The sequence below is a fragment of the Carassius gibelio genome, chromosome B7, assembly GCF_023724105.1.
Source record: "Carassius gibelio isolate Cgi1373 ecotype wild population from Czech Republic chromosome B7, carGib1.2-hapl.c, whole genome shotgun sequence".
Classification (NCBI taxonomy): domain Eukaryota; kingdom Metazoa; phylum Chordata; class Actinopteri; order Cypriniformes; family Cyprinidae; genus Carassius; species Carassius gibelio.
This window is the reverse complement of record NC_068402.1, coordinates 2,301,684-2,320,130: the sequence shown is the minus strand read 5'-3', so window position 1 is coordinate 2,320,130 and position 18,447 is coordinate 2,301,684. Positions and strand designations below refer to the sequence as shown.

Genomic DNA, 18,447 nt, shown 5'->3' with positions numbered 1-18,447 from the left:
ATTACTATTAAACTTTTTATTATTACTTTTACTACTTAAGTTTGTGTTATTTATGGATTGATGATTTTACCAGCCAAAAACATTACGTTATTAATAAAAAAAAAAAAAAAATAATAAGAACAACACTCAATGATTATTTTTAAGATTAGCCTCCATACATTATGTATACAAAAATTTTTAAGAGTCTACTTTTTTTATTTCCTTGTTAGTCAGCCATTTCATTAGTCACGAAATAGTTAAACATTCAAACACAACAAACAACTCTTTATTGAAACATTTAATGTTATTTTAGACATGATATCATACACATTTATTTCTCAAACATACAACACATCAAATAAATATCATCAAACATTAATAAATAAGTGCAACAAGTTCAGGAGGAATACTACAGATTCAATAAAAAACTACAGTCTTTGGAAACGGAGAAAAGTTGGTCACTTGGCATATTGTTTAAAACAATAGATTAACTTCAGAAGCAGAAGCTGATCGTCCTTCAGGTCTAGAATTGGTTAAATCTAAGAGTTTGTTGTTTCTGTCCTCGTCAGTCGGTGTGATGTTAGAGGCGTGCTGCGGTCACTGCTCAGAGTTGATGAAGTACGTGGTCAGCTGTCCTTTGCCCTTCACATTGATGACTCCTCTCAGAGTCACGCTGTAGCCCAGTGTCTGAGCCACCTGCGCCGTCTCCTCCGTCACCTGAGATCACACACACACACACACACAGCTGAGCGTCACACACTAACACAGATCTCGGAGGTGTTGACAGACTGATGTTGTGATGTTTGAGGTGCGTCACCTGTATTTTGTCCAGGACTCCAGTGCTGTCCATCCTGCTGGCCACATTAACCGTGTTTCCCCAGATGTCATACTGAGGTTTATGAGCTCCGATGACTCCTGCGATCACAGGACCGTGATTTATACCTGAACACATCACAGAGAGATGCTAGATTCATACCATTGTACAGTGTTTTCAAAAGAGGTCTCGTCAACAAGACAAAATTCTAGTAAATACACTAAAATAGTTTCTGTTTTCTGTGTGAATCTGTGTTAAAGTGTAATGTATTTCTGTGATGCTCCGCTGTATTTTCAGCATCATTCCTCCAGTCTTCAGTGTTAAATGAATGATGTGTGTTGTACCGATCCTCAGTTTGAAGTTGTTGAAGGAGTGCACGTTGATGGTCTCCAGTTTCCCCTTCAGAGCGATGGAGAAGTCCAGCATGCAGCGCACGTGACTGTAGGACACCTCGCTGGTCTGTGGAGGTAAATCAGATGAAGATCACACACGTGCAGGACGTGAGCTGTAAAACACACTCACAGCGCTCGTACCCGTCTCTCGTCTGCTGTGGCAGCTTTGGTCAGTCCAGCCGCCGCCATGTAGGTGCTGCCGATGGTCTTGATCTTCTCCACGGCGCTGAACTTGGGCTTGCTCAGGAGCTGCAGAGAAGATGATGATCAGAAAACGACACAAACGGATGGACAAACACACGTCGGACGGACATGCACCTCGTCGAAGTCTGCAATGATCTCGTTGAGGAAGCGAAGGCACTCCAGGCCGTCTTTGTTCACGCTGCTCTCGTTGTAAAACTCCTTGAAGAAATGCGGCACGGACGCGAACATCACACAAACACACTCGCATGATTTACTGTACAAGTCCTGAAACACACACACACACACAATCAGTGCTATCACAGACAACTAAATCACATCATATTCGATCTTAAGGCTTTCATGGTCTGATATAGTGAGAATACGGAGGAAAAACAGCTTGATTTTATTCAGAGACTCAAGCCAAAATATGCAATTTGATGATGAAATAAGTGAGATCTTTCAAACAGTAGAGCGGATACTGACAGAAAATGATCTAGATATCAGTCGTGGCTCTATATCTCCAGTAATCTGTCTCAGTAAAATGAGATTGAGATGATCCAAACACATAATGCATTTAAAACTAAAACATGATTGATGGAGAATCAAGCAAAGCTGAGCTGCTTCAGTCCAGTAAGAGTTCATCTGGAGATATTACTGACCTTATTCTGACCTAAATCACTCAAGGTTTGACACGAGAGGCATTTGTGCAATGCTTTTACCAGATAAACACTCTAAACTATCAACCAGAGACAGAAGACATGAGGAGATTGAGTGTGAAACAGGTTTAACAGCAGATATAGAGGCCTCAGATAAAGTGCTGTAGGGTTAACATCCGTCTGATGAGAGACACTAGTGAAGGATGTGGATCTGCCTGTAGGTGGCGCTGTGCAGTCGGAGCGTCTCTGTGAGTGTCTGACCTGGTTCTGGATGTCTTTTCCGATGAAGAAGTCTGTGACGTGTTCTGGCAGAAGGTTCTGCAGCAGGAGTCTGTTGACGTTCTTCGTGGTCTCCATTTCCTCCGTCTCTTTATTAAAGCACTTCTCCAGCAGGAACTCTGCCCGAGAGCCCAGCTCGTCCTGCAGCACATTAAACACACGGAGGGAAGTCTGCTGAGGCTTTGTGCTTCAGTGACTTCCAACAAAACACAACCATGTGTGACAGAGAAACGTTCCAATAAAATTACTTTGTGCTTTTGTTATTTTGAGGCATAGCACTTCATCATCATTATAATGCTATTATATATATATATATATATATATATATATATATATATATATATATATATATATATATATATATATGTTGTGTTTTTGTTCGTTATATTTATTTCTGAATATGTATATGTAGTTTTTTGGTCATTTTAAGTTTTACTTTAGTTTCAGTCTTAGTGTTTACTTTATTACAAGTTATTATCAAGTTAAAGTAAATGTAAAATTAGAAATGTTGTCTTGGCGACTAGCTGAAACAAAATAATTTAATGTTTTTTTATATATTTTAATTCAGTTAATGTTTAAATAAAAAAAGTTTTTGTGTTAGTTTCAGGTTTTTGTTTTAGTTCGTATTTTAGTTTAGTTTTTAGTTTATCCTGAATAATCTTTTTTTTTTTGTATCTCGGCTCTGATATGCAGTGTAAAGTTCGTTTTTTTTTTATATACTATTATAGTTTTTGTTAATATTTTGAATTTGTTTTTTTGTTTTTTAATATATATTTTTTGTTTTAATTAGAATCTTGGTCAAAGATTTAACATAATATTATTGTGTGTTGTCCTATTAGTTAAAATATGTAAATATAATATAAGTTCACATTTATTTAGTTTTACTTATTTTAGTACTTAAACTACTGAAAACGAAAAGAACTGTGTTTTATTTTTTGTTTTTATTTTATTTCAAGCAATGGAACAGTATTTTTTATGGTTTTAAATTTAGAGTAACTATTATAGCCCTGCTGTGGTTAGTCGATTCTAACACTAGTTATACATATATATATATAAAGAATATTACTGAAGATTAAAACTAGTTGAAGGGCATCCTTGACTCACACACACACACACACTCTTACCTGTCGCACGAGAATAAGGGAAATCATGTAGAAGATGACCAGCCAAATGCCGGACATTATCTTGGGCTCCTTAAGAACTCCTGGCCTAAAACACACACAGCGAGACATCACAGTAAATATTAATTACACTCAATGTATTGACTTTAACAACAATCACAGGGTTTCTGGACACAGGCTAGAGTTAACATGCAAAGAAACACAGAAATAGCCTAGACTGTTACTACTAGTGACATAATAAAAAATAAAAAGATTTTTAAAAAATCTTGTCTTCATGATCATCAAAAGTATGAAGTCACTATTTTTTCATTTTAAAGTAAAAACTATATTATAACTCTTAACATTATTGTTGTTCTAAGAGTTATAATTGAATAATCCAATAATAATAATAAAAACATCAATAGTACTTATTTAATAGTTATTTTAGTTATACATAATAATCACGTTTATTACAAACAATTAAAGTGACAATAATAGAATTACGTAAAACAATGATAATTGTCATAATGCTATGACATCAAGTTTATAATCCAATAATAGTGATCCTTATTATTAAACTTGTTGTAAAATAAATTTAATTATAATAATAGTTGTTTTACATTGTTATTATGTTATAAAAAATAACAATAATACCAATTTTCTAATTGATTACTTTGCTAATTATCACTGAGACACTATTACAGCTTAAGTACCGTCGGTTTGAGCTCACATTAGAAACAAAGTCAGAGCAAAGATATTTCTTACACTCTTTTCAGTCATTAGATCAAATTTATATATATATATATATATATATATATATATATATATATATATATATATATATATATATATATATATATATATATAGGTGTGGGTGTATTTGTCTCTTACGTGCTGTTGTTGCTGTAGAGCTGTTTTATGTAGCAGTCGGAGCGTGGAGCATAAACGTGCAGGAAAAGCGCAAGATAAACCACCACAGCGAGGGTCAGGAGGAAGACTTTAACAGACACGCTCACACGCACAAACACAATCACTCCCAACATCCCCAGCAGACAGCAGTACAGATAATACTGCACACACACACAATAACATCATGTAAACATATGGTAAATATGACATAAGTACTAATGTGAATGATCACCTCGATCGATTAGCTCACCGGCACAGTGTAGAGATTGAGAGTGTTCAGTACTGTTGCATTGTGGGAAACATTTAAACAGTTATCACCTGGGATAAAAACCTACAAAACAAACAGATGAAGTTTAAGACTTTATACAGACAGACATATAGACATTTTATCAATTTACTTTTCTTTCATTACAATAAAGTTGATCTTAATTGGGCAGACGACCGATAGAACAAGAAATGTAGTTCTTCAGTAAAACCTAAAACAAATTAAATGCATTCTGATGAAATGTGTACACGACAAGTATAGACTTTCTTAGAAGATGTTCAAGCTAATAAAAAGCAGTAGTATAATATTGAATAATATTTTACTAATAAATAATGGCAATACTTTCCCAGTTGACTGATTGCATTAAGATTTGCAAATGTTTTTTTTTTTAATTACACGTTTTTTATTGTATTATTAGAACTAGATAAAGTCAGGTTCAAAATTATTGTTTTATTTTGTTGACATATTAGAGTTAAGGGTTTTTCCAGAAGGGATTTAGGATTTCTGTTTTTACCACTCCAAAATCCAGACAATATTGTCAATACACACAAAAACATATATTTTCGCTATGTTTCATAAATAATATGTTTTAATAATAAGTTCAGGTGAAAGACATATCGACAAACCCCACAATAAAAATCTTTTGAATACACAGAAGAATAAAACTGCTAATTTTGGTGTCTGTAAGTGCAGCTCAAATGGAGATAAATCTCACTTTAGGAAACAACGCCCTTTAGATGCAAATAAATAAAGCATCATAATAAAACTCATGTGAATGATATATTAACAAACCCTTCACTGAAAACCTACAGAATATAGAAAGCAGTAAAACCATAAATTTTGGTCTCTCTAAGTGCTGCTGAAGTGGAGGAAAAAACTTTTTTTGAGAAAACTGCCAATAAAACATTATTGTATTTGAAATCTATAGATGCAAATACATAAAGTGTCATAATAAAACTTGTGAATGATATATCAACAAAACCTTCTGTAAAAACCTTTAGAATATAGAGAGGAATAAAACTGCTAAGTTTGGTGTCTTTAAGTGCAGCTCAAGTGGATATAAAACTCAATTTAGGTTAAAAATGCCCTTTAGATGCAAATAAATAAAGCATCATAATATAACTCATGTGAATTATATATCAACAAACCCTTCAGTAAAATCCTTCAGAATATAGAGAGGAATAAAACTACTAAGTTTGGTGTCTGTAAGTGCAGCTCAAGTGGAGATAAATCTCAATTTAGGAAAAAAGTCCTTTAGATGCAAATAAATAAAGCCTCATAATAAAACTCATGTGAATGATATATTAACAAACCCTTGGGTAAAAACCTTCAGAATATAGAAAGGAATGAAACTGTAAATTGTGGTCTTCCTAAGTGCTGCTGAAGTGGAGGAAATAACTTTTTTTGAGAAAACTGCCAATAAAACATTATTGTATTTGAAATCTATAGATGCAAATACATAAAGCGTCATAATAAAACTCATGTGAATGATATTTCAACAAACCCTTTGGTTAAAACCTTCAGAATATAGAGAGGAGTGAAACTGCTAAGTTTGGTGTGTGTAAGTACTGCTGAAGTGGAGAAACAAACTCATATTGAGGAAATCTTCTTATATGTATAGACATAAGTATCACAATAGTTAAAGGGCATTATAATGAACACTTAAATGTGTATTTTGGCTGTTTATTGTCCACTGGTTTGAAAGAGCATGCAGCATTACAGCATCTGCTTTTGTGGTGTAAAGAGGTTTTTGTCTGCTTTGATTCTTTTGTTTGGTCACAAACAGTCGTGTGTGTCATGAGCTGATGTTTGTGCAGGTGTGTGTGAGTGTGCAGCTGTTGACTCACTATGTTCAGCACTGCCATGAGCAGCATGATGAGCAGACAGAGAAACACCAGCAGCAGCCGCAGCGCCGCCCTGGTGGCCACACCGTCAAACAGCGTCGAGACCCAGCGGATGCTGCGGGGGAACTTAGAGTGCCAGCGCTGACACACAGACACATATCACAACATTAACACAAGATACAAAACAGAATCGCACACACAAACACACATATATAAGACATGCAGTCATACCTTTAGGAATTTAGTGAAGACCACAAGCACAATCAGTATTTGGACAGGGAAGGTGGCACCGTACGACACCGCCAGCGCAAAGTTTCTGTATGCACACAAGAGAATGAAAGAGATTTCAGCAGTTCATAGCGAAAAATTTAGAAAACAGCTTTTAAACTTGTGTGTGTGTGTGGGCATGTTTTTGTGACATATCAGGACAGAACTCTGTATAATGACATGGGTATGACACAGGTATTACAAGGAGAGGGTGACTTATGAGGACATAACCCATGTCCCCATTTTTCAAAACGCTTATAAATCATACAGAATGAGTTTTTTTGAGAATGTAAAAATGCACAAAGTTTCCTGTGAGGGTTAGGGTTAGGGGTAGGGTTGGTGAAGGGCCATAGAATATACAGTTTCTACAGAATAAAAACCATTACACCTATGGGAAAACATTTATCCTTTCAGCTAAAATATCATCATCAAGTTTAATAACCGTTATAATAATAATAATCATCATAATTATAATAGTATTACAATTAATACAACTGAAATGTTTCAGGAATTTAGTAAGTGTTTGGATTGTTTCTATTTTAAAATTATTACATTTCAGATTTACTCACTTTTGCGAGGTCAGCATCTGAACCACAAACACACAGATGAAGATGAAGGCCAGACATATGACAGAGCGATGAAGCCCCTGGACTTCAGTTAACGAATACTGACACAAACACACACACACAGTCAGAAAATAAGAGTGCAAAACAACAACAACACATGGAAAAACACATGCTCAAAGAATAAATGTGGTGCTAGAGCACAAAAACAGTCATCAGTAGTCATTTGTACCAATAGCCAACAATATATGTGTAGGGGTCACAATTATTCACTTTTCTTTTATGCCAAAAATCATTAGGATTTTAAGTAAAAAATCATGTCCCATGAAGATATTTTATAAATTCCGTACCATAAATATATCAAAACGTAATTTTTATTATTAATATGCATTGCTAAGAACTTCATTTGGACAACTTTTAAGATAATTTTCTCAATATTTAGATTTTTTAGATGATTTTTTTTCAGTTTTGAATAATTGACCCTTATGATTGGTTTTGTGCTCCAGGGTCATTAATAATTCACACCTGCTTCTCCAGCTGAAAATTGTTAAAAAATAATGTCACACTGTTCAGCTTCGCTCGTGTCCTAAACAATAAAAAGATGACATTCAATCAAATATTATATGATGACTCATTCACTGTGAAGACTAGTTTTATGACTAGATTTAAGAGTAGATGTATGAATCGTTTGCTCACCCTTCAGTGCCCAGTGAGTCTAACGACTCCATCAGTCTGTTATCTCTGAGAAAAGAAACAAAAGGGAATTACAGCATTTATCTGAACTGCAGAGCAAACTGAGTGAAAGTCAGCTCTGATCTCTTCTTGGTGGATTCTGGTACTTGATCCGAAGTAAGTATTTGTTTGGTACGTACTCTTACAACATTTATATTGCTGAAGTGAATGAATAAACCTTTCATTCTCACCTATGATTATTGATCTCTGGGAGCTCCTGCTGATGACAAAATAAAGATGATAGGAATTAACATGCAGCGTTTATGATTCAGTATTATTGGACGTTAATCATAATTTGACACTGACCATGGGTGGCTGTGATTGGCTGGCAGCAGTGGGCGGGGCTGCGAGCGAAGTCTGTGGTTGGTTGAGTCCAGAAAATGGAATGACGGTTTTCCAGGACTGCAGGTACTGCGACATCCGAACTGACGCGCGCAGCTTCGGACGATTCACCTGTTTGTCCACCTTCAGCTCATTAGTCTGAGACACACGAAAACAACCAGAGACACATTCATACTGCTATTCATCAAACACGCATTAAACCCACGAAAAGTGACAGTAAAACATTTATAAAGTTACAGAAGATTTCTATTTCAAATATGATGCTGCTTTGACCACAACAATCAATTACAGTTTAATAGATATTCACACAGAAAACAGCTGTTTTAGATAATATTTCACCATTTTTACTGTATGTTTTGTTTAAATAAATGCAGCCTTAAAACTTAACAAATACACACAAAAAACGAAAGTATTCACAACAAAACAAGATGAACTTGAAAAAAACTGTTGCAGAAAAGAAGCACTACTTTACATATTATTAAAAAAAGACACAGGTGTGCGGCACTTTATTTTACAAAATTTCAAAAGCACACACACAAAAAAATGCAAAGCTATTAGCAACAAACCAGAAAATTAAGAAATTACTATTGAATAAACAATAAAAACAAACAAACAAAACCTGAAGCACTTCATTAGACAAATAATAAATAAATAGTTATATCTCCTATTTGATAGCATTTTAAAAGTATCGTTAGATTTTTTAAATTTTTTTATTAATTCATCTGTTTAGACAGAATTTTGTAAAAATAAATTTATTTCATAGGTTCCTACGACAGATAACTGATCTATATAGTCAATAAAGATGACTGTAGACCACCTGAGGTGTGACATCGTAGTGATCTGTATTAGGATCGATGACCAGGTACGTTCTCCTTCCCTTCAGCGTGGAATCACGACTCTCGCCGTTTCCTTCATCCACCTGGTATTTCCCGTCCAGGTGAGCGTACGTCTCCTCCGTGATGTGGACCCTCCTGTGAGGAATCATCATCATCATCATCACTGATCACACTGCGGTAGTTATGAGATGTGAGTGGTGTAAAGTACCCAGGCACTCCTCCAGACTCCATGTGATTGGCTAGAGTCACGTCATCTGACCAGACGTCGTACTGCCACTTCTGAAGACCGATCACTCCGCACAGAACGTTCCCCGTGTGAACGCCCACACGCATGTTGATGTTCACGTCCGTCGCCTCCCTCAGCTTACTGCAGGGGTCAGAGGTCACAAATAACCACACTTCAAGACGGACACATTTTCTTAGATCATAGTCTATAGACGGCACTATTAAAAGGCTGATAGGTGTTTGGATGGGGGTCTCACTTTATGGCCGTGCACATGTCCAGGCCCATCTGAACACAGTTGCGAGCGTGATGAGAGATGGGGTCAGGGAGACCCGAAACACAGTAATAACAGTCGCCCAGGATCTTAATACGCAGACAGCCGTTCTTCTGCAGAGAGAAGTCAGGGAAGAGAAAGAGTTGAGTGTGTTAACTCAAGAGCAGAGACGAGCAGAAAGGCAGATCTGCGCACCTTAGCGATGTCGTCAAAGCGGCCGAAGAGTTTGTTGAGGACGGCCACGAGCTCCTCAGGTGTGCAGGTGCTGGACAGGTGTGTGAAGCCCACGATATCAGCATACAGGATACTGCAGAGACAAAACACCACTTCAGTCAGATACACCCGCTGGCCACGAGGAGCTGGGCTTTACACTCAACTCCAGAGAAAACAATGTGATGTGTGTGTGTGTGTGCGAGTGTGTGTGTTCTCACCTGACGTCTCTGTGCTGTCGTATGTAGAGACTGTGGAAGCGACTGGATGGGGTCTCTTCGGCTTTGCTTTTATCTGACAGACGCTTGACGATCTCCGTCTTCAGCTCAATGGCGATGTATCGCGGCAGCACCGACAGCAGCAGATGCTCCTGCACACAAGAGTTCATCGATTAAACACTGTATTTATTATTAATGCACTATTTCACCATTTTCTCACAACTATAAACACAATCTCAAAACTAAAGCAGCATGCATAGACTGTGAATGAAGAACTGTGTAAATCTCTACCTGGTCGCGCTTCTGCTTGGCCTGTGTGGCACGGTTTCTGCTGAAGTCCTCCCGCTTCTTGTTAGACTTTCTGTGAGCGTGTTCAGTGTGCCACAGATGAAACACCCCCACACCGTTAACACACACAAAGAGCACAGCATTCGCCACCAACTGACACACACACACACACACATACACACAGAGAAAGAAAGAGAGAGAGGTTTTGACTATGTGCGGCGGCAGGAAAATCATCTGGCGTTAGCTGACTGTCAACGTTTGCATATAACATTTCCTCTGAGCTGCCATGAACCGCTCAGGTGTGTGTGTGTGTGTGTGTGTGTGTGTTACCTGCACGGCCAGGTCTTGTGTGTGAGGGCTGGTGACAGACACATACACACTGATAATGATGATGTGACACACACTGGTTCCGATGCCGAAGCTCAGAGCCCAAGAGAGCGGGAGAGGAAGAACCGTATAAACGGACAGCGACAGGAAGAGAAAGAACGCGACCTGACCAAGAAAAAGCTGTTATAGACAACTACAACTAAACCATAAAAAACGTGTTAAATAATTACCATGGCTTTTCCTTTAGAAAACAAAACTAAAAATACTTAAAATGGGGTCATTGCATTTATCTTCAAGATCTGTGTTCTTTCAGAAAGCATGTTTCTGGCTTTAAAAACAAATAAATAGCATTCTTGTCATAAGGACTAGGACTAAATGAAAGTGTAACTCCTCCGCTGACCTGCTCCCAGGCCGTGACGACGCCTCCAGTGAAGATGAAGACGATGGCGATGATGAGGAGCATGGACCAGATGAAGAGCGCCAGAGGTGTTTCTCCTCGCCGAACCACCGGCAAACACGGCAAACACAGCAGCAGCGAGATGCACACACACACCACCACACACACCACTGCGAACGCCGCCACGTGAACGCTCAGGCTCTGGATGTGTGAGAGAAACAAACACCTCACACAATCTACATCCAGACAATGTCTGTCTAAACACACCTGCTGGAAAATACATCTGAAGCTAGATTAAAGTTAGAGATCACCCAAAAAATAAGATTTGCTGAAAATGTCCTCATCCTCAAGGTTAGCAGTTAAAATGTAGCATAGCATCAATGGATGCTCTGCAGTGAATGGGTGAAGAATTCCTCTCCTGATTCTGGAATGCAATGCTACATTTCTGACGAAAACACTAATCACACTGAGGGTGACCACATTTTCAGTTAGGGGTGAACTGTTCCTTATAGTGATCTCCTTAATCAGGTATGATCCAGCAGGGATGCAAACAAAATAATGAATTTTTGTGCAAACAACGCAAGGTGAGTAACTGATAAGTGAGTCAGTGGGGTCTCACCCGGCCGGTGGAGGGGATGATGATGATGATGGTCACGCAGAAGAGGATGGCCAGCACTACTCCAGACACCAGCAGCGGCGTCTCCTCCAGACAGCGCAGGAACGCCATGTTCACCACACGGAAACAGGAGCACGTGCAGCGGCCGGACGTCCGACGGGATTCCCTCGGTTCATCATCCACTATAAACCTGACGTGAGAGCTCTGAGAGACCTCAGTGGTGGCGTTGGAGGTCCTCGAGGTCTCAGATAACGTCGCCAAACTGCGTCTCCTGTCAACTCCATCAGGTCCAGTCCAGTCTGTGGATGTGCCTGGGACGTTGTGAGAAGAAGTATTGCTAAGTGCATGTCTGGTGCGATCCTCGTCAGGATTGGGAGAGCTAAGACAGTTCTCATTCCTCAATGACAGTCGAGGTTTCTGGGGTTCGACGACGTTCCCAAGTCTGGCGACACCCAGCTCGACGGAGACCTTGGAGTTGTCCAACATGCCCGTCTTTGGGGTTTTTTTTTTGTTTCTTTTAACGTTTTCTGTCCAGCACAGTTTCAGCAAGATAAATAATGTCTCCTAGGGAGGGGTTAAATCATCCATTGTCCAGGTCAGATCAGATTCTGAGTGTTTGAGACTGATCAAGACCGATGTTTTCAGAGCTCTTCAAATCTCTTGAAGTAAATCCATGTTCCTCTCGAAGTGTGTCAGATGTGTTAGCCGTTACTGGAAGGACACTATGGTAAAGAAGAAAATTGATTTGAAACTTAAAATCAATAAGCAGTATTATGGGTTTCCGTACGTCTCCACAATTGAAGAACAATTTTGGCTACACAAAAAACTTTAGGAATAAATGTTCTTTACTGGCACTGATGGTTCTATCCATGAAACCTTTCCATTGGATAAAACTTTATAGTGGGAAAAAAAGTCTTTAGATGTTTATAATGTTCTTTAAACTAAGTGAATGGTCATTTTAAGATCATTTTAATCATTGGGTGAACTACTGCTTTAAGAACTATTCAATGAAATCAGTTTTTTTTTTAATGGGACAAAAATGGCTCTTCTGTGGCATCACTATGAAAACCCCCTTTTGAGCCTTTATTTTTAAAACTGTGAAACATCTAGTTTTACATCACATAAAATAACAGCACCAAGTGACGTCAGGACAGGTTTGGATGCCTTGTGCACAAGAAATGCAATGACAAACATGTAACTTCACAGCCAAATGAAAAGCTGCAAGACAAAAGTATGCACTGTATGTTATCTTACACTCTTGAAAATAAAGGATTACGTGGGCATTGATGGTTCTTTTGTCTTTCCATTTCACAAAAGTTTCTTTAGATTTTCTAAAATGTTTGTCACTTAGAAAAAAGGATCTTTTACTGCAGCACTGGGAGAACCTCTTTCTGAAGCTTTATTTTTAAGAGTGTATATAAACATGCATCTGGTAAATGAACAAATATGAACCTTAGATTACGATATTGTAAAAACATAAACAATATGACAACGGGAACATGAACACACATTTGAACAAACGGTCAAACACACACAGACAAAACATGCAAATGCACTCATTTCCCTACAGTACAGAGGGGCAAAGTTTCATTTTCAGCCGCTTGCAAATGTTCGTATTCTTTAAAGATGCGGTAGGGAACTTTTGACGCTCTAGCGGTTAATAAACAGAACTGCTTGCGTCTTGCTGAAGAACATTGTAGCCGGAACTACTTCTCTCTGTTTATGTCTATGAAGAATCACAAAGGTACTGGGTTACTCCGCCGCGGTACCCCCGAAGCAATCTAAAATAGTCCGAATATAAACACTTATTTTAGGTGCACCCTAGTGATTCAGGACAAGCCAAAAACACGGTTTGGAAAATGGATTCATGGTGTACTCGCTTATTATATACATTTTTCTACATTTTGAACACAAACAAAGTTACGGACCGCAGCTCTGATTGGTTGTTTCTTACCGGGAGCGATGTATTCCTGCAAATGGCAATAGGACACTGGGAGGAGCCAGAGGAGCTTGATTTATACACAGATTATCTGTCTCATATTCTACTGTCAGGACATAATGACAGGTTTAACAAATATGTAAAAATATTTTTTTTTTTACAAAAGTTCCCTACAGCACCTTTAATATTTTGAGCTATAAAAACAAACAAATCTCAAACGTTCAAATAAAAACAGAAGAACAACAACTGAGACAGCACAGATATTTATAGAGTCTACCTACAAAACAAACTAACACAAACCTACTTATGTCACGTTCAAAGTAAACTCAGATGAACAGGATTAACTGGATACCACAAATGCTTCTCCCCCCACCACACACACACACACACACACACACACACACACACACACACACACACACACACACACACACACCTCTCTTTGAAGCAGCATAATAGTTTGCTTGTTTAGTTTATGTGTCAAAAATTACTCTTTCAGCTCATGTACAGCAAAAAAAGTTTGTGAAAAAACAATGACTTTAAGTAATATTCAAAATTAATGCTTTTATTCATCAAGGATGGATTAAATTGATAGAAAGTGAGAGTAAAGACATTTATAATGTTAGATGTCTTTTTCCCAAAAATAGAAAATTCTTTTGAACTTTCTGTGAATCCTGAAAAATAAAATGTATCACATTTTCCACAAAAATATTCATCAGCACAACTGTGTTCAACACTGATAATAATCAGAAATGTTTCTTGAGCAGTAAATCATCATATTATTCTGATTTCTGAAGATCATGTGACACTGAAGACTGGAGGAATGATGCTGAAAATACAGCGGAGCATCACAGAAATACATTACACTTTAACAGAGACTCACAATTTTGCTGTACTTTTGTTCAAATAAATGTAGACTTTAAAGGGTTGATTTTACACATACTGTACATTATTGTTTCTCCTCCATGCTCCTTCTTTCTGAAACGCATCTATTTCTACGAAGCTTATCGTTCTGAAAAGTGAGGTGTGCTCTGATTGGCCAGCTATTCAGTGCGTTGTGATTGGCTGAATACCTCAAGCGTTTGACGGAAATGCCAAATACGCAGTTTCCCTGTGGAATTGGACTACTTTAACGCTGTTGCTGTGGGTTGTTTTTCATGTCCGTGGGTTGATGCGACTCCAATAACACAATTTTAATTGCCTGAAATACGATTTTTAACTGGGGACCCCCTCGATTGGGCTAGTTATGAGTAGCATGTTTTAAGTTTTTACTGGAAACACAAACATGCTGATGAAGAAAATGATGTGAAGCTTTTGACATAATGAAAGTCACTAACACTGATCTAGGATCAGAAACACTTTTCTTTTCTGAAGCAGTGAGTCACAAAGCCTCTTACAATAGTGCATGAGTCAGTGAGCAACAAAGGGCTGTATTTAGGATATTATCTCTGGGTCTGATCTTACCCGCTCTCATCGTATCAAAGGAAGCTGCTGGGCTCGTCCAGGCCTCCTGAAACACTCATTCATTCACTCCTTCATCCTGGTGTTTCTGTTCATTTCTCTGGCAGACAAGCTCTGATGCAACTCAAGAATGTAGCGAAACGAACGACATTCACGACGGCTGGACTCACACAAACACGAGCGATACAGAAGGAAAAGTATCTGAAAACGCATTACCTACGCATGTTTCTTTGAGGAAAACTTCACTGTCGGCATCTCTGCATTTCTGGATCGCAGTTATAAAGACTTTGTCTAGCTGCATTTATTTGCATATCTGGCCTTTTCATATGACTCTGTTTTCCATAAACTCGTCCCTTATTGTCCCTGTAACTCACACCAAAGGTCTTTACAATGACAAACGCCAGAGAAGGAATAAAATATTAATCAAGGCAGCAAAACTTTTGGTGGTGCATCACTGAGCTGAGCGACAAATATAACAGTAAATAATATTTGAAGTGGATCAAAAAAGTTCATCAAAGTTGTCCTAAGACAAGAATGCCTTTGGGTTTAAGATTTCAGGACAACTTTGATGAAAGGTTTTGATCCACTTTATAGAATCCAAATGTGCAACAGATATAATATAAAATATAAAATAGTTGCTTTATCCCACTACTGATTTGCATTTATTTATTTGCCATAAACAATTTACAATGAGGCAAGAAAACATGGCTTTTTTTATTAATGAAAAATTATAATAATAATGAATTCAAATTTTACTCTTATTTATTATTATTATGATTATTATTATTATTATTATTATTATTTTGATCTTAATAATTAACACTACTATATATATATATATATATATATATATATATATATATATATATATATATATATATATATATATATATATAATCAAACTAAAATCAGATTATATATATAATATGTGTGCTATAATAACACGTGTGCTATAGGCAGATGATTTTATTCAAAGACATAATAGCATCTGCCTATAGCACACATGTTATTACCCTCTGAGGAAAGCAGGCATAATAAAAACCTATTTAACACAACAACAACATGGTATTTGCAGGCCAAATTTAACTGTTTACATCACAATCCTAATTTCACAAAGTACACTTGTCTGAACACATTAAAAAACTAAAAATGATCAGACTGACCCAGGAACATATAATTATGAAACACCCCTATAGAGATCATGAGAGCGCAGGCCTGCTCTGTTGATGTTGTGTCTGACTGCGGCTGGATGTGTCCCTCAGGTTCAAACCCATGACCTTAGAGTTGCTAGCGCTGTGCTCTAACAGCTCATGAATCTGACTGAAAATACACCAGTCTGGTTTCTAAAACCCAAAGGAACAGATCTTGATCACTGTAGCTCGACTCTGTCCAGTTTGTGTAATAAAGAAGAGAGATGAAGTGCAACATGAGATCAATCCTCCAAATGTTTGATTAAACATGTCAACTTACTTTGGCCAGTCTTTCTAGAAAGAAAAGTCTCTAAAGGTGCCATTACAGATGCTGGTTTGAGTCAGAAGAAGATGATGGAGCAAAGCACAGCATCTTACTCAGCTCACACTGTTTTCATGTGACAGAGCTGAATATATATATAGATATAGACATAGCTACCAAGTCTGACACATTACTCACTTGTTCATTCTCATTGTACTTACAATTTCATCACAGTTTGAATCAAATAAACTCCATGTGATAAAAACAAGACACGGTCCCTCTTAACACACACTGAATAAAATGTTTGTTCCTTAAAAACACGCTGTAAAATCAGAGGAAAGTCGACATACCTCCATTCTGTCAGCTCTCCTCCGCTCTCTCTCCGTCACTCCAGTTCTCGAAATAGTTGGCGGTTCAATTTTTTTTGTTCGCTTGAACTTGACAAACCGGTCGGACGGCATGACTGACGGTTCAGGGCCGAACCCTGAGGAACCCCGTCATATTTCATAACACTGAGCCCTGCTGCCTTCTCCAGTGACTACTGTAATCATAACCATATTGACAATTATATTAATATACACATGTGATAGAACAAAAGGGAAAGTCATGGGAATAACTGACTATTTGTCTTCCAGCTTAGCTGATGTAGATTTCTTTCTTTTGTGGCGCGAGAACTCGAAACACCATGTTTCCTTGAATTTAATTACTGGATTTTAAAGATTTATTTTTGTTTTTGATTAATGACTTAATTAGATTTTTGACATAATTGTTCTAACAATGACTGTAGAGTTCATGACAAATTTGAAATCATGACATTAAGTCAACATTATGATCGCAAGCCTTATGAATCATTATTTTGTTTATGATTAGATATCAGAGTGTATGATATTATATAACATTGGTAATAAATAAACATTAATCAATTCTCACGTGGTTCCAAAACTGTAGGAGTTTCTTTCTTCTGGGACCATTATATGGGATATTTTGAAGATTGCTGGGAATCAAACATCAATGAACGCCACTGATTTTAATTTCACAATATAGTCTGAATCTGAAAAGTAAGACTACAAGTTGTTTAACTGATAGATGGTCAAACTACTTCTTAAGATGCACATTCTGGATTCAAGGAAAGCAACTGAAGACGGAGAAATAGAAGCACAAGTTGTTTGTTGATGTTTGGGTAAATCTGAACATCTTAATAAATATTAATAAGATGTATTGCTGTGACATCTGGTTCATTCGTTTGCTTTAACAAATATCTGATACTTCCATCTGTAATTCCCACGAGATGTCTTCTGTTCTGGAAAGTGATATGTCCTGGTGGACTGAGGGATGAATGACTGGACAACATGACAGTATCAATAGGTTTTGAAGCATTACTGTCTGGTCTACGTCAGAGAGGCATCACTCCCTCTAGTGTTTGAACAATGACTTCAAAGAGAACCAAACACATGACTGATGAATCTAAGCTACAGCATCATACTATGTACACATTATATCTGTATTTGCTAAATGAGCTGAATAGAAGAAGTCTCAAACAGAGCAGGTCAATTCATAACCAACTTACTTTGGGAACACAATGAATATTTACAACACTTCAGAACTTGAAAACAGGCCTGATTCTTCCAACAGATCTCAATAACATTTCTCCCTCAGTATATTGGTCTTGATTTACAGAGCAGTTTTCTAGATATGCTTCCTTTATTATCTTGAGAGGCAAGTCTTGTTTTTTTGGTGAAATTATTACGTTCCTGCCATTGATCTCTGCAATAATGTTGAGAGGATTTTGGCAGGATTCGAGTTGGTCGTGATCCGCCGTTCTGAATAACAGAAAGCTGCTTGTTTTGAGAGTGCCTCATACATCGCTACATTGTTATAACA

The 18,447-nt window shown here is 37.5% G+C and overlaps 1 protein-coding gene across 2 annotated transcripts; it reads right to left on the bottom strand.

Annotated features, from left to right (window-relative positions):
* Positions 1 to 180: 180 nt before the first annotated feature.
* Positions 181 to 16,959, bottom strand: LOC127962224 (adenylate cyclase type 4-like). Of its 2 annotated transcripts, none has more exons than XM_052561745.1 (26): positions 16,917 to 16,959; positions 11,718 to 12,436; positions 11,102 to 11,299; positions 10,705 to 10,866; positions 10,378 to 10,527; positions 10,090 to 10,238; positions 9,854 to 9,965; positions 9,644 to 9,771; positions 9,370 to 9,528; positions 9,143 to 9,296; positions 8,290 to 8,463; positions 8,175 to 8,203; positions 7,948 to 7,992; positions 7,777 to 7,837; positions 7,258 to 7,355; positions 6,653 to 6,737; positions 6,425 to 6,562; positions 4,563 to 4,643; positions 4,295 to 4,473; positions 3,428 to 3,512; positions 2,286 to 2,444; positions 1,504 to 1,653; positions 1,327 to 1,434; positions 1,138 to 1,252; positions 797 to 921; positions 181 to 696 (listed from the first exon to the last, which is right to left on the bottom strand). In XM_052561745.1, exons 2-26 carry the CDS (start codon positions 12,198 to 12,200, stop codon positions 577 to 579), a joined length of 3,447 nt encoding a protein of 1,148 aa, XP_052417705.1. In that variant the 5' UTR covers positions 12,201 to 12,436; positions 16,917 to 16,959; the 3' UTR covers positions 181 to 576. The 2 variants fall into 2 exon arrangements, with proteins under 2 accessions (XP_052417705.1, XP_052417706.1); XM_052561746.1 differs by having other exon boundaries at positions 202 to 696; positions 8,175 to 8,200.
* Between the last annotated feature and the right edge of the window lie 1,488 nt (positions 16,960 to 18,447).